Source organism: Opisthocomus hoazin, chromosome 15, assembly GCF_030867145.1.
Source record: "Opisthocomus hoazin isolate bOpiHoa1 chromosome 15, bOpiHoa1.hap1, whole genome shotgun sequence".
Taxonomy (NCBI): domain Eukaryota; kingdom Metazoa; phylum Chordata; class Aves; order Opisthocomiformes; family Opisthocomidae; genus Opisthocomus; species Opisthocomus hoazin.
In genome coordinates this window covers 22,878,747-22,895,159 of record NC_134428.1, presented here as the reverse complement: position 1 = coordinate 22,895,159, position 16,413 = coordinate 22,878,747, and the positions used below count along the sequence as shown (strand labels likewise).

The following is a 16,413-nucleotide window of genomic DNA, read 5'->3' as shown; positions in this document are numbered from 1 at the left end:
ATAGCACATTATTTTCCTAAATGAACAGAGAGGAGGAATGTCAGCAAATGTTACTTTTTTATTCTACCCCAGTCAACTTCTGAGAGTGAGGGGAGGGGGTTTGTTCAGACCCTTTAGCTTCCAGCCTGCTGTCTACATCCTGTGCTTTCAACGAAAACATGGACCTTCCGCTCAAGTTTTCACTGGTGAGAAAATGCAAGATGTCCTTATCTGAAGTGGGAAGGTAAGTGCTGTGTCTTCCTCCAGCTTCTTCAGAGGCACGGCAATCCTCTAAGTTCCTAAGGGGCACAGTGAAGGCATACCCACCTTTTAGGTATTATAAACTGTTACTGCAGGTCTCAGGAGCACAGTAATCTGTTTTTATGATTTGAATGCTGAGATTAGGCCAATTTGGCTTTCTTAGACTAACCAGAGCATTAAATAACCAAAAAATTTCTTGGTGCAGTTCTCAGCTTTGAAGCAAACTCCTTCCATTCCCCACTGGTGAACTAGGAGCGACAGACTTTGATTTTCAAGACTGCACTGCTTGTTTTCCTTGGGTAGGATAGACACAACTGGTTTTGCTTTGTAAGCAGAGATACACACACAAACTATTTCACAGCACCAGCTAATTATTTTGTAAAGTACATCTTCAGATGTCTTCCAGCCTCCTACAACAGAAACTGCTAAGGTGGGATTCAGTTTTGCCATGTTTCCTAGTATCCTTAACTTACTAGGAAGTACTTGATTTCAGAAACTGAAACACTAACATGCTGACTCCTCAAATCACAGCTGTTACTCTAAACCAACTAATTTCTAGTCAAGCATGTCAAAAAACAACCCAAGGAAACTAAAAGCATAGGGCAAAACCCCACCACTTTTCCTGTGTTAGTGGTGCTCTAGCTGGAGTCTTCTTGCTGCTGAAGGAATGAGTTGGTATGTTTGTTGTTTTTTTTGTTCCAATGAAGCTTTAGAAGATTGTAGAAAAACACTATATAAACTGACAAAGGTTCCACCTGATCCTATGTGTGGAAAAGCAGAGATAGGTAACACCTACTAAGCTGCAATGGGCCACTTCAGTTAATTAGACCCTAAATGCCTCAGAAAAGCTCTCATTCAGCTGCCTGCTTCAGAAACTTTTGAGTGAATTGTCAAGAAAAGCACATTGTTTCCTTAAAATGGCTCTTGAACAAAATGCTCTAGAATTAGATTTCGAGTGTATGAGGTTCAAGTTGGGGGTTACCAGACCAAGCCTCAGGCATTTCTTGATGAGAATTTCAGCTAAATCGTACCGAACTTAAGATCCTTCTGCAGTCTCAATTATGCTAAGCTAATGAATAGAGCACACAGCACAGAGACTGTACAAGACATTCTTCACCTTTAGAAAAAGATCACTTATAAGCTTTAAAGACTACATGTGGATTTTCAAAAAAATTTTGAAGTTTTTTATCCTTGATTTTAAAACTCCACTTTTTAAAGAAACCACATGCAACTGCCACATCCTTGCAATCTCACCATTTGAATTATCTCCCTCTGTTTCGTTTCCAGGGGGCAGAAGCAGAGAAACAGTGCCTAGAGATTTTCACCAGACCACGGGTAACATCCCTGTTGGACACACACCTTTAATACACAGCCATTTCCACTGACGGGAGAGAACGAACACTCCCTTTCCTATTCTACAAGATATTAGGATCAGTGACGAGAGAATCTCAAAAGAATATCCTGTGAGCTTGTTCCCAGCAAAACCGAAGGGCATTAGCCACTCAACATTATTTGCCATGATATTTGGTAGGAGAGGAGTAAAAAAAAAAAAAAAGTAAGATTACCACCTACTCACAGTTGTCAATATGCAACAGATGCTGAGAGGAGGTATGTTATGCAGCTGAGAACTAGAAGCTGCTAGATTGCTGTGCTCAAGTTAAGGTTCCCTTCAACATTTCTGTCTTACAAAGTAGGTTTAGTTTCATGCATTTTTGTTTTTGAAGCTAGTTATAATTCCTACTAGGGAAATCAGCAGCTTCTTGCAAGAGACTGGTCAGCACAAAACTAAAACCAAACTTGAGAAGACGCCAATATATGCTCTAATTATGAGAATGGCAAGAAGTTGAGTTTAAAAGTTTGGATTCAAATTAAATGCAATTCTTTAAAAAAAAAAATCCATAGAAGTTACTACAGTGTCTGTGCAATAACTAAGCACATTTACATGCATATCTATTTGAACACAAGTTAAACAACACTAAAGGCAAATTGTACCTAACAACTGTAAGAACAGCTACAGATTACTTCTTAACATTGCTTGTGGTTTTGAAATAAAAATAAAGACATTTTGCCTCCATTATGCATTTTAAATGACAAAAAGGAATTTAAGAAATTGCCAGTGTTAAAAGGGGCATTTATCAAAACAAGACATTACTGTTGACTTCTCCACTTTACTTTGGCTCCCAGTGTTCTGAGCATGTGCTTGTTACTCTTAACGACAAAGCAGTACGCGCAAATGTACATGGATCATAGGAGATGACTTGTTTTGCCAGCATATGCTTTATCAGTTCCTAAGAATATCCTGCAGAATTCAGAGAGCGGGGTAGTGTTTTACTCCCAAATCTCAGCACAGCATTTCTTTTCTGTAATGATACCTAGCACCAGGCTTCAAACTTGCTTTGGAGCAGTCCTTGCTAAAGACGAATGCAAAATGCTCCATGAAAACCACATAAATGAGGAATAAGCAGCTTTAAAGTACTACTCTCTTTTTGTCAGAGTAGCATAACATTGGCTGAATAAAGTTAGGGATAAAATTATAGGATTACTTCAGGTTTTTTATCTTGCTTTTTGAACCTTTGTGTACAAATGCCCATCTCTGCCACTCTGCTTGATTGTTGTTGCTCCCGCAATAAATAAAAATAAACCCCCAGGCAGTGGTATCACTGGGCTGGACTAACTTTCGAATTGTGGTCCTGCTCCATACAAGAAAATAACAACTCTGGTCTAAGTTTCTCCAAGTCTGAGTATGTCTGAGACAAAGTTAGCAAACTACAAAGTGTTTGCATGATTGGAACCTCACTGTCCTGAATTTCTTCCAGAGCGCTGATAATTCAGATGTATCTGTCACGTTGACCAAAAGCTGACCTAATGCTTTACACACTGGGCAGCAATACCCATGATTTATGTTCATCTGACAACTGAAGAGACCCGAAACTCCTGAAGGATCACACGTGAAGAGTGGGGTATACTTTGTACTTGCTCTTCACAGAAGAGTCCAAGAACACATGCAAGAAGCAACAGATCAATGGCTGATCATTTTCAGCATCTTCTATAACCCAAGATTATTCAGAGACCAAAACTCAAAGCTACCATGCATTTTACAGATGAAAGTTAATACATGCCAAAGTCCAGGGGAATGCTTCGACTTCAGTACAAAGAAAGCAGCCGTTACCTACACAACAAGGCTGTTTACAGCATTACTCTGGTGAAGAAGCTACTATCTGATGTAGAGTAAGCTCTGAAGCTCATCTGGAAGCTTTTTGTGGTGAGAACGACCACAAACAGTAACGTACAATGACACTGCAGAACTCTGAGCACTGTCAAAGCAGCAAGAGAGACCAGAAGAGCACAAAATGCAGGTACAACTTGAAATATCATTTATAGTAGCAATGTTGGAAAAAGAATTCAGATTCAAGAAAGCTCTTGCCTTTCTAGCTGAAGTATGCATTTAAGGACAGACCTTTGTGCACACTTCGGGTGAATGGTAGAGAAAGAGGAGTAATTAATAACTTAGCATTCCCACCCCCAAAATGCTGCTTTCCAGTGAGTCCATCTTACTCCAGCTGTTGGAATGAAAAATAGTGATGCACAGGCATGACAGATTAGATTCCTTTTATTCAGAAACATTTTCTATTGCTCTAGCAGCACGGAGAAGCCCTGTTAAGAGTTCAGAATATGCGCTGCACAGATGCCACAGCTCAACACAGCAGTGCTAGCACAAGGAGAGCTACCAGCCCCGAGACGTGATTTCCACAGGTGATCATACAGGTAACCTGAGCTTCCAGAACTCCACAGATGTCACTAAAACAATGTTTATATTGAACCAGCATTAAAAAAAAACAAAAACAAAAACACAAACGACCAACTACCTGGGCCAGCCCCATAGGTGAATCTCAGGGCAGTTAATTTTATGCTTCACAGGATGCAGTACTACAAAACTTATCTTTAAATGCACATCAAAATCACATACTTTTCCTAATTTAGGCAATGACAGACACCTATAATGAGCATTCACCGCCTTCTCTGACTTGCAGTAGGACACTTCCTAGAAAGCAGAGTACATGGAATGGAAAAGGGATAAATGACCAAATTCAGCCAAAGAAGTATCACTGGATATTTATGAAGTCCTTAGCATAAGGAATACTTTCATTTATTTTGGTGCCTGAAGCCTTTGTGACCACAAACAATAAGCTAGGATTTTTGACAAAATCTTCCCTATACTTTTACTTCACTGTGGGTTAATTGTAGAACTTGATTACTATGACTAGAAGCTGTAAAAGCTCTTTTGATTCAGTAAAATTGGCAGGGGAGGCATTATTTGCTTATTGTGGCTTTAGGACATATTCTCACTATTAGTAATAATATTTTTGCACATGTATACTTCAGATGCATGTGTATGTCTGTGTGCATACATAAGTGGGAAAACTTTCTTATTACAGAGCAAACTAGTTAGTTCCAAATGTGGTTTATCATGACCGTACTTGAAGTTCTTGTTCAGATTAACTTGTTTGGTTCCCACACAACTGCTCAACCACTTCTTTTAAATTACCTTGATGTGGTATAGATTATTTACCATAGTTTAATAAAAGTCTCTCCATTTCTTCTGAAACAGAAATTTAAAAACCTTGGTGCACAGATGTCAAGGATCTAGCGCTAATGCCTTCCCCCTAGCAGCACTGTAACCGCTTACTTATGTCCCTGCAAGTAGCTCAAATTTAAGGATATCCATTAAATAACTCAATTTCAGTCCTTGTATTGAATGTAAATGGTACCCTTGCCACAACCCAAAGAAGCTCAATATTGAAAAGTGCAAAACCCGCTTAAGTCAGTTCAGGCTGGCTGGAACCATTACAAAACTTGACACCAATTCAGAAGTCAGTGTTTCCAACACATCTGTGATACCCAACCAGTAGTAAAAGAATCCCCACTCATGCACACACTCTTACCAAAGAATGTCTAACATACAATGTTTTCAAACTTTTAGGACACATCACAGTTGCATTTTCATTCAGGTTGGAGAGGCCAAACAGAACCAAGAATAAAGAAACTGTTGAGAAAGCTTCATCTAAACCCAAACCACGGGGGGGGGTGTGTGTGTGTGTGTGTATTTTCAGATTCTTTATCAGTTTTAAGAGTGCAGGGACCTTTATCGTTGCAAGTTTTTTCCTGACAATTCTGAGAAGTATTCCTCCTTCATGAACTAGTCAAGAAGTACAGAAGAAATATGAACACCTTTTTATATCAAAGATGATGAAAAAGCTTCAAGATTTGTTAGATCAGTGGTTCAGAAACTTCACAGTAACCATGAAGTATTTCTGTTTGCAGCTGAGTTTATTCAGTATTAAGAAGTGAGAAGTCAGTGTTTGGGTGGACACTGTTCCTTACAGTGCTTCAACACTAGTTTCATCACAGTTCTTGAACTGCAGTTAAGTGATTGTCAAATGACAGATATTAATAATTACAAAAGATCTGTTCTATGTACTCCTGTCCTTACAAGTACTCTTTCTGGAGAAGACTCTTTTGGAGGACACCTATTATGAATCTGAACAAGCACATCTGCTACCATGTAAGACTATCTCCAAGATAAAAGCAAGACTTCAAAATGTTTCAGAGAAGCAGCAGCAGCCTTCCCTTTGATAGTCCTCTGATAAGCCAAAAAAATAACCTCTAAGTGCTTTTTCTAAGAGTACTACAGGAAAGTTGAGTGCTTTAAAGCTTATTTTTAGTGACTAAGGATTTTGTTTGTTTGTTTTGTTAGCATCAACCCTACTATTTTACCCTTACAAGAATAGTAAAAATTTCTGTGCTTAAATGAATCCAGCTAGATCAAATACTGGCAGATTGGCAAATTTTCAGTTCAGATTTAGGTCAGTTAACTAACATGAAATACATAATTTCGTATGATATTACAAAACTCATCCAAGACTTGGATATTTCATCTCTAAAAGCATGCCACTGAGTATTTTTACTGAATCATACAACTATGTATTTTTATACACAAACTAATAAAAGACACCAAAAACAAATGCTATTTTTTTTTCTTATTCACATTTCTGTATGCAGTTGGGCATCATAAATACAGTAGAATAATATTTAAGCAGAACAGCCATAGCCTCCTCTATGTTATTTTCATCAGTCCCATGACACACTGAGTAAGAGTTCCAGCTACCTCAAGTATAAATAGAATTAAAATGGCAATTTAAAAGAAAAGACAGTGACTCACAACCAATTAGAGAACATCATGATGGTGATTCAAATCAATGTACAGACCTGTCTGCTTCTAACTCTAGATAATTTCTGACAGTGGGAATGGTTTACTTATTTATCTATAGATCTTTTTCCTTTAAGTTCCTCAAACTTTTTAAAAGGAATCTGCTAGACTGCTGTACTGGAAGACACTACACTTGATTTTAAGAAGAGATTCTTCTACCTCCTTTTGATCCTTGTTGATTGAAGACTCAGTACAAGCCTTACCTTTGCAGTGTCTGTGTAGCACATCTAATGCAGCAATGAGGAACTCGTGTGCATCTTGTTGCTCGTACCCTGCTAAATGCCGTGCATGAGTCCATACCAGGTGCAATAACCTATATGGAATGTGAGGAGATCGGTGCCCAGAGTAAAACTGCTCAAAGCAAAGAAAAGGACATGACTGTTAACAAGTTACATAGCCTCAGTGCATTTAATTATTAAAAACTTAAATGAGTGCAATTAGTCAAATAAATTTAAACCATTTAATTCTGATGGCCTTAATAATAAAATACAGAGACAGCTTTTTATCACAGGCTACTGAAGAAGTGATCCCAGAACAGAGCACCTCAATTTTCTCCCTTGAAATTCCTTCATTTTGTGATGGATTAGCCTAAAATAGAAGGGGGGGTGGCAAAACCCATCAAAAATTCCTTACTAATACCACTGACTTTTATTAAAATAGCCAGGGGGAGAGAAAATTTCCTACATTTGCAAGAGATCAGCAATTTCATTCACAAATTACATGCCCCCAAAAATCGGGACAAACTGTGATGAGAATATCAGATGCCAGCTGCCATCCAGCCCCTGAACAAGTCACAGTGACATTCTGCATCCAATAGCTATGCACAATCCTATCTTATGGAAAAATTTACATGGGTGACAGCTGCCTCATGCCAGTATTGGTCTTTCACTGTACAGCTATACCAGCGCAAGGCTTTAGCAACAACTCTATTCAGCACAGTTGTTTGCAGAGCTGAGAGTACTCCTTCATTCACTTATCCCCAAAGCCAGCTGCCCATTACCGCTCCTGCAGGGTGTCACTGCCTGGAGATGTGGTCCTGGACCAGCTTCTGCATCTGCTTCTTAATCTGCTTCAGTCAAAATCTGATGAGCTGGCTACAGTAGTGACTGAAATTGCCCCAGGTGCTCTTGCCAGCAGCATATCAGAGAGTGCACGGACAAATTACTCAGTCAGCAAAACTGTTATGTGAAACACCACTGCTGAGTGGTGATACACAGCTGGGGAGGTAAATCAGCACAGAAGAGGAGGACAGATAACTACCTACAGAATTTCATGCCTTTTTTAAAAAAAAAACAAACCAAAAAAAAAACCCACACACACCAAAACAGCCAGGTCCCACTTAAACCCAGAAAGCAACAAATCACACCAACCATCCCCCCACTAAAGGTCTGTGTTTCCCTGGGTTGAGGTTCACCTCCTTCCATTTCTATTCTTCAGCTCTCTATCCAAGTGCTACCGCCGCAACTCTTCTACTTTCGTCTCCCCTTTATCTTCCCGGGTCCTCAATTCTGCTGCCAATTCTGGCATCCAGGGAGATGGACTAAAGCTAACAGTCTCCTCTTGAGCAAGCCAACTTCTGTACCTGTTCAAGAACCTCTGCACCACGATACCAGTTCCAAAAGCAAGCAGAGATGATTGTGGTGTCCCTGCAGGGAGCCAGAAAAGGCCCAGGAGAGTTTATTCCCTTGCCCTTCAGGTTTGATTTAATGCAGTAACATTTTATTTTTAATACGTGATAATTTATACATTGTTTTGCCTTCCCTAACCTCTGGAACAGGTATTTCCCAGTAAAGAGTGCCTGCAGCACCACGATTTTGTTTTGCCAAGATCCTATCAAATCAATGGCAGTTTAGTTTCACTTACTCTCCCCAAAAAGGAGACAGTAAGCAGCAAATACACAGAACACAAGTGAGATTTAAAACCTCAGCAGTATATAATTTCTCATCTCATTGGAAAAGCAGGCTTCCTTCCCTGGCCCTAAGTTTCTCTCTGCCCAGTCTCTGAGCAATTTATATCAGTGCAAGCACAGGCATTGTGCTACAAACCTGCCTAGATAAAACACACTGTATTTTAAGGGACAGGTAGGCAAAAGGTAGTACAATTCTCTCATCTATTCTTCATATTTGTAGGGTTTTGTAAATGCTTTTAGTGTATTTCCTTGCAAAGAAATGTCTTTATTGCAAGCTCCGCTTTATCCAAACAAGAAAATATACCTTTGCAGCCAAACAACACAAAATGCTTCTATAAATAAAAAGATCAATAGTTAACACTGATGCCAACCAGAATGACACCAAGGGACTGGAGCAGTAGTATGGTAATTGAAATCTGCTGACGCAGCTGCTGCTCAACATAATTCAGGGAACTGCAGCAATAAAACTTCTCTGTTCTGTCACTCCTTACAATTAGTCCCAGAGCTCTCCGGTCATTTTAACCAACAGCACTCTCCGTAATTACTCCACTGCAGACACTAGACCTGCCAGCAGATTTTTACATTCTCTAGTGCTTCATTAGGATTAGAAGATTCTAACAAGAAGCTTTATCAAATTATTGGCTATTATCACACAGAAACTAGAAACACACCTTGTAAGAACACTATTGAACATACGTGTGGGTGGGGGAAAGCTTCACTATTCTAATAAATCAAAAATGAAACAAAAGAATCTGAGCACATTCAATAGCAATATTTTAACTGGAACATATAAAACATCTATCCTATCTCTTTCATTTCCTTCTCGCTGGGAAGACCAGCCTATCAGAGCTGTTCCAATCCACAAAAAGCAAAAAAGTCCATGTAAAGTCTTACTCAACCACAAATATACAAACTATTCATTAAAGTGTGCAAATATAAGTAATGATGTATTTGCAAGTCACCTTTAAAACACTTCAATGGCACAATTCTTCCAAACATGAAACAATTTTTATTTAAATTTGTTTTCAATTCAGCAGTATCAGTTGTTTATATTGGAGAGAACTAGTTCAAGCAATTTGAAAATGCTTGGCAATACACCATTTAATTGCTGTTCCAGGGAAAAAAAGAAAAAGAAAAAAACCCCAAATAACCAGGATTCAAAGCCTCCATTCTTACATACAACTCAAGTCACAGTAGCATTCTTTTATTGCACTTAAAAACACTTGCTCCTGGATTCTAAAAGGAAGAATCTATAGCGGATTTAGAGGATTCTACACTTTGTATTTTGCACCATTGTTACAAAAAAATATACAGATATCAGTCAGGTATAAAAAAAAAACAAAAACCACACACCACCACACACATCTGCACTTCCTTCTCCTCCTCCTGCCACACACACATGCACAGAAGTTTCCCAATTACGTGAACAGATGCATTTCATCTGTCCTGCATATGTATCAACTAAACAGGCTCCAAGCTTTGTAATCGAGCATTTATAGGCGTAAATCCTGTCCCAGGCTCCAGTCCAATCTGAGAAGCTAAAACCTCCTCTTAAAAAATTGGTTCTCAACTAAGACTTTAAATGTACTGAAAATTTACAATGGATAAAGGGAGTGGGCAATACACGCGCCTTTCAGAAGAACAGAACACCTACTGGAGGCTTGCCAAAGAGCGACGGTTCAAGGAGTCAGAAAACCCATTTTGCTTGCACACACTCTGTATGTTCTATACTTCTTTAAGAGAAAAGATTTTACTAAATCGGCACAAACTGTATTTCCCATTACAAAATGCAAGACCTCTGTCTATGTAAAGAGACTTAACTACTTTTTCTACCTGGTACCTTTGTTGTAACTTCTTTTGTACACAATCCATTTCAAGAGTGTACCACCTTACGGTATCAAAGCCATAAATCATCTCATTCTCTTTCCTTTTTGTCCTCACTTCTCAACTCTCCACATAGTTGTGCTGTACACTTTGATAGGCTCATGAGGATGAGTAATGATGAGAATAAAGAAGGCTTTGCTCTTTACACTTCTGAGTGGATGCACTGACTTCTGCTGTATTCCCAGGTATTCTTGCTATTCCAGTCACAGAGTACACCGATACACAGATCCGCTAATCCTCACACCCCGAATGGTCATTCTGTAAAGGTTTTAGATAAACCTTAAGGTATGGACCATTTTGAAATTAATTTTCTTCGGTGAAGACAGACTAAAACACAAATACCAGTAGGTAAAAAGTAGTGCACAAACCCTTTCAACCAAAAGGCTCAATGAACGGATTCTGTGTGTTCTACCTTTCCTCTATCCAGTTTCACCACTATCTGTTACTCCCAAATCCTTTCCATTCCTTTTCTTATGCAGTGTAATTCATGCCATGATTCTATTGAGAAATAGGTTTCAAGTAGCACAAATAAGAATGTTAATTGATGCAGTCAGATATTTTTAAAACAAACAGAGATTCAATGCTTGGCATATTTGCAAGGAAAGCTACCAAGAAAAAAAACCTCATTTGAGAACCATCTGACACTCATTACTCACCATCAACCTACTTCACGGCAGAAGTAGTTTGTAGCTTCCTATTTATCACATAGAAATCACACAACCTTTACAGCTAAATGATCTTAAAAAAAAAAAAGGGGAGAAGTGTTTTCTGTTTAAGAAGCAAATAGCAAAACTTGCTTATTTACATATAGTAAGTTTCATTTAATCTTCAAAACTCCTGGAGAGTTCTTGCTGGCACGCACTCACCAGATCCCCTGGCATTCCATTTGCCTAAGATCACACCTTCAGAAAAGAAGGGTGGAGGGGAGATGAAGTTAACCCTTGCCCTGATCGTTTGTCACTGGGTAAAATGCCTTGGGATAACTACATCAGTTAATCCCGGTGGGAAAGCTACATAAGAACAAGACAGAACCTGAACCAAAGTTTCCCCAGTAATTCAATTACAAAGGAATTCTTAACCGTAGCACTGAAATCTCCGCTGGTTAGCTTTCCTTCATTCAGACTTCATCTCTGCAAAGACAGTCCAGGAATCTTCATCATAACCACTGCATATAGTTGGGACATGAAAGATAACCAGTCTTCTCCAAAAAGGCAAGATTTTGGTTTTAATTCTGAATGTAGAGAAATTAAAACTCACTGGGAAACAGACCTTTACAATGACTGCTGACAGAGCTATAAACATAACACGGTATTTACTGCTTGCAAGTTAAAAGAGACTGAGCTGGTTACAGGCACTACAGTTTTGCTGGTGGAGGACTAAGCTGTAGCTTAACTTCAAGGTGGTTGAGTCACATTTTGTCATCCTCCCACAGCACATAGCTGCAGTATTTCAATGTGAAATAAAGACAGAGACTACTGTACTATTATCTTCACAGTCTGGTATCACAGATACAGCTCTTCCCTCATTCACAGACCCTCATGTTGCAGAACATTAATTATTAGAACTAATGCAAGCATAGGCATGAATTTTGATTGGGGAAAATGAAGGCTGAGATTCCCAAAGTTGCATGTGAAATTAAACTTGATTACAACTGAAACTAATGCAAGTGCTGCATTTAAGCCCCAATTTGGGTAACAGCCTTTTCTTTGTTACATGCTTGTATGTAGCCTGGCAAAAGGCATCCTAGGCTATCAGCAGGTCTCCATGTACAAAAATGGAAATAAAAATCAGTACCTAGACAGTCTTGATCTTTCCTCCAGCCCCTCAATCTGTAATGTAACACTCCTTTCCCCTTTCCCAAGGGATTTTTTTAAAAATGCACATGTGCAAACAGAACGCGGTGATATCCATCAGAATGAGACTTTATACCACAGTCTGATGAAAGGATATCAAGATTATAATAGTACCTTTTTTTTTAAATAAGCAAATAGGTTTCTATATTAACAGTGTACACAAACAGTTATTTCTATGCCATGACTGATTTTTTTAATCTAGGCAGAGTGATATTTCCCCATTTAACTGCACATCTGGTTTCAATAATCCTGCAGCTGCTACCTACTGGTATGCCTGCCTTTTGTTTCTACCTCCTTTCCTGACAGACTCAGGAATAACTGAAAAATAAAAGAAGTATAATATACAACTAATGACTCATAAGCAGCATGAAAAGTTGCAAATTCACATGAGTGCCGAGTATGAACAGAAAACAACTTTGTACTGCAATGGCTAAGGGGGACTTTACCTTCCACACATGTTTAACTTGCCTGCAACGACCGAAAATAATCACCTCTGGTGAAAAAGGCACAGAAGTAAAATCAAACTGAAAATCACAAGATAAAGGGAAAGCTATTTTAGGTTGGTCTCAGTTTGAACGAACTTCCATGACAGCATATACACAAAAGACATGCCCAGCGTACAGACATCTGCAGCTATCTTACATACTCTATGACAGTATATACTATAGCTTTTTTGGGGGGAGTGGGGGGGTGGCTGTTTGGTTTTTTTTTTTAAAAAAAATAAACTTACCAAGCAAGCAGATCTATCACTGAAGAAATGGCACAGGACTGGATTTGTTTTTTTGCTTTTAAAGACTCATCTTAAAACCAGAAGCCCACATCTAGCCATAGTCCTTATGATACTGATGCGGAATCAAGATAGTTAATAAAGTTCTTTGACTATTATTAAGGAAAAGACCATGCCTGTTTCATACAGCACAGACTAGACCTACAGTGAAAGGTGCACTGCAAAGCCAGTCACCCGAGTGAGAAAGGGAAAGAAGAGTAACTGGTACATGGAAGGTACAAACTGTACCAACACATTCACTTTTTTACATCCCCCGGGTCATTAATGAGTTTCCACGTTAGAGATGGTAACAAAGATGTTTCTCCCTGTTAGGAAGCACTGAATCAAGATCTTTAAAATATTTACACAGACCTACATGAACCAGTGCCTTAAATCACAAGGCTATATACTACTGCTTTATTCTTACTTGCAATATTACCCAAAGAGCCTGTGACATATTTTCCAGCTACAACCTGCACCTTTAATAAAAGCACACATTCAGCTTTAAGACTAAAGACTTGCAGATCAGTCTCAGAAGAGCAGGCAGCACTGTAATTATTTCCAATACCAGTTTTGCCTAAAGAAGGGTGACTTAACAGGACTTAAAAGGCCAATAGCTTCCTTTTCAGCAGTCAGGTATTTTTGACAGTAGGGTCTCACTCTACCTTTACCGCTGTGTTTTGCCACACCTTGAGAGGAAACATAACTGACATTCCCTTTATATTTGCAAATAGAACACAATCCCTTTTGGGGTAAGAAATGGCCAGCACCTGTGGAAAGGCAATGCTATCGCAGCAAACAGCACTCACCTCCTGAAAAAGCGTAGACATTTCACAGACCAGACATGAGCTGGGGCTTTGCATTTCACATTTGTGCCTGTCGGAGAGGAAGAAATCTCGCAGCAGTGGAGTGTGGGTAAGTGCCTGGACAATACAGTTCATAAAACATGTGTTCCCAAGATTGATTAGCCCTCGTAGACCTATAAAGACAGAAGGGGGAGGGGAGGCATAAGCATTATCAAGTTAACAAAATAGTGTGTTTGCATTTTTATATAGTTTTCACAATATTGCCACAGATTTCCAGTATATGCACAGCTCCAAGTAGAGTTTTATATTGTTTTAGGTAGGCTATTGGTTTTGCTGTCTTCAAGGCACAAGATGCCACAAGCTTTGACCCACACTAGGATTTTATTTATTTTTTAATTCTCAGAAGGAAGGGAACCTCGAAGTACAGCAACACCAACAGCCTATTTTGCAATGGCTGTTTTGTCATACATCACCAAAACATGCCCCCTCCCCAAAGTGCAATGACAACAACTGGTTAAGTCACTATAGTATGAACCAATACATTTAAATAAATCAACAAGTAAGTTTTCAGATCGTTTAAAAGGCTTTCCCCCAAGCAGGTCACGAAGCCAGAATAACGTTTTTGTACTGTTATAGTGCAACAATCATCTAAGACAGGCAGCAAAGGAAACAGCCTTGACAAAACAAAGTCAGGCTGTGACATCCAGTGCAGACTTAGCATATCCTTCCTTCGTACAAAACTCGAGATCCAAACAAGACAACCTTAAAGAAAAACTCTGAACAATACTAATTCCACACTTGTTTTAGCTAAGTTCAACATTACTCTACAGTATACACCAAAAAATTCAACTTGGCATAAGAGGATTCATCACACCTTAAGTCAAATGTTCAGTAATGCCCAGAGACGATTTCTTGCGCTTGGAAACCAAGATGCTTAAAGGAAAGCTCTTTTGTTGCACAACAGAAGAGAGGTTAGGAGTGGGGAAAGCTTTTCAGTCATTTGCAAAGTCTAAGCGAGAAGAAAAACAAGCTCAAATCCTTGAGTATTCTTCCAAAATGTTAACATAATACCACCATACAGGAGTGCTAAACAAGAAGAGCATCAGGTGGACAAGAATGCTTATTTTTAATCAAAAAGTTATTTAGAAACAAGATAAAACACACTGATAAGATACAATTCTGGCATTAATTTAACAGTCCTCTGCTGCGATATAAATGGAATTACTACACAAATGGTGAACGAAAAAAAAAAAGGATTACTTGACAGAGAATGAAGAATTTCCTCGCCATTCCATGAGAAAAAAAAAAAAGTATCAGCTGGCAGTGCTGTGGTAATCAGAAATGGTGCAGTTCCCTTGCAGTACACCAGATAGTGCTCAAAGGGCTCTTTCGCATCTTTAAGCGGGAGGAGGTGTGGTCCGGTTGCTACGTTACCAGAGAGAAACGGCACTACATCAGCTTGAACTGCGTACCGAGCTGCAGGCGATGGACACAGAGCCCTCTTAAATTTTCTTTCCTGTATCTAATGCAACACCGTCCTCCTTCCAACAGCTTCCTCTTGCTTCTGTTTACTCAATGTGCAGGGCACAGTTTCTCATTATATTCTAATATCTTCTACTGGGCAGAAAGCTCATTACAACTATTTGCTTTATTTCAAGGCAACAAGTGTACGCACAACATTAGCAAAGTGTTAAATAGTTAATCTGTTGTAGCAGCTTGAAATACAGTGTGACACTTCAACTTTGTACACAGTCCTGTTTCAATCCCCAGTCTAGGTGTCTCTGCAAACAATGTCACGACAGAAAGGTGTCCAGGCTGCGCAAGTGGAGAAATGCTTGGTTGGTACCTCTTGCCTACCTCTCACCTGTATTTTCCATTTAAAACTTACTGGGTTTAGTTAAAATCACAGATTGTCCAAACAGAAGCCTGTAAGGCTTCCTGGAAATGCCTGAGATGCACCAGGGGATTCAGAGAAGTAAAGAGTCTCTCCCTACTTCTCTCTCGAAAACTTGGTCCCTCTGGTTAGCGCCAGAATTCACACTCAGCTGAAGACTAGTGGAAAACCAGCAGTACACCTAGAGACTCGCCCTATCACTTTCCGATATCTCATGGAGCAATCACAAGTAAAAGCAAACACATAAAGGCAGCTTTTTGGAATCATTTATTAAAGCATCATTTATTACATGCCTGTGGCTGGACCTTCTTTCCCTGTGACCACAAGAATCAAATCTTCCTCAAAGTTGCCACCAGAAGACTAGTTACAGGCATCAGGCTCAGAAGGCTCCTGGTTTATGCTATTTGCTTGGTCTTTCGGTGTCAGTCTTTCACAGGTCTAAATGGAGTGCTTCACATGCTATGACTTCACTCGAATGAACCGAGAGAAAGCAACCTGCAAAACAGACAAGGCTGAAACGTGAATACTCCAACCCCTAATAAAAATAAGAAAATGGCGAATGTAGCAAAACAAGAGAACTTACTTGGCTGAAAGGGGAAAAATGTAAAGAAGCATACACCAGTCTTCTCCTTGAGGTAAGAACAACTGCAGCTGCTATACTGTCTCTTACACTGACGTTTGAAATGAAACAGGTACGACGCACTGAACTACAGTTAAGACACTGCGCACCTAATTGCAGCATCTCAGAAAACATCAAAATTTGACGTACACAAACTAAAGTGCCGGCAGAACT

The 16,413-nt window shown here is 39.3% G+C and overlaps 1 protein-coding gene across 5 annotated transcripts in view; it reads right to left on the bottom strand.

The window, feature by feature from the left end:
- USP22 (ubiquitin specific peptidase 22) overlaps positions 1–16,413 on the bottom strand; it is a 113,554-nt gene that overhangs the window by 14,377 nt on the left and 82,764 nt on the right. For all 5 annotated transcript variants that reach the window (XM_075436396.1, XM_075436397.1, XM_075436400.1 and 2 more), the window contains 2 exons: positions 13,730–13,899; positions 6,712–6,859 (listed from right to left, as the gene is read on the bottom strand). In XM_075436396.1, the coding sequence (XP_075292511.1) occupies positions 6,712–6,859; positions 13,730–13,899 (318 nt within the window). The remainder of the gene's footprint in view (positions 1–6,711; positions 6,860–13,729; positions 13,900–16,413) is intronic.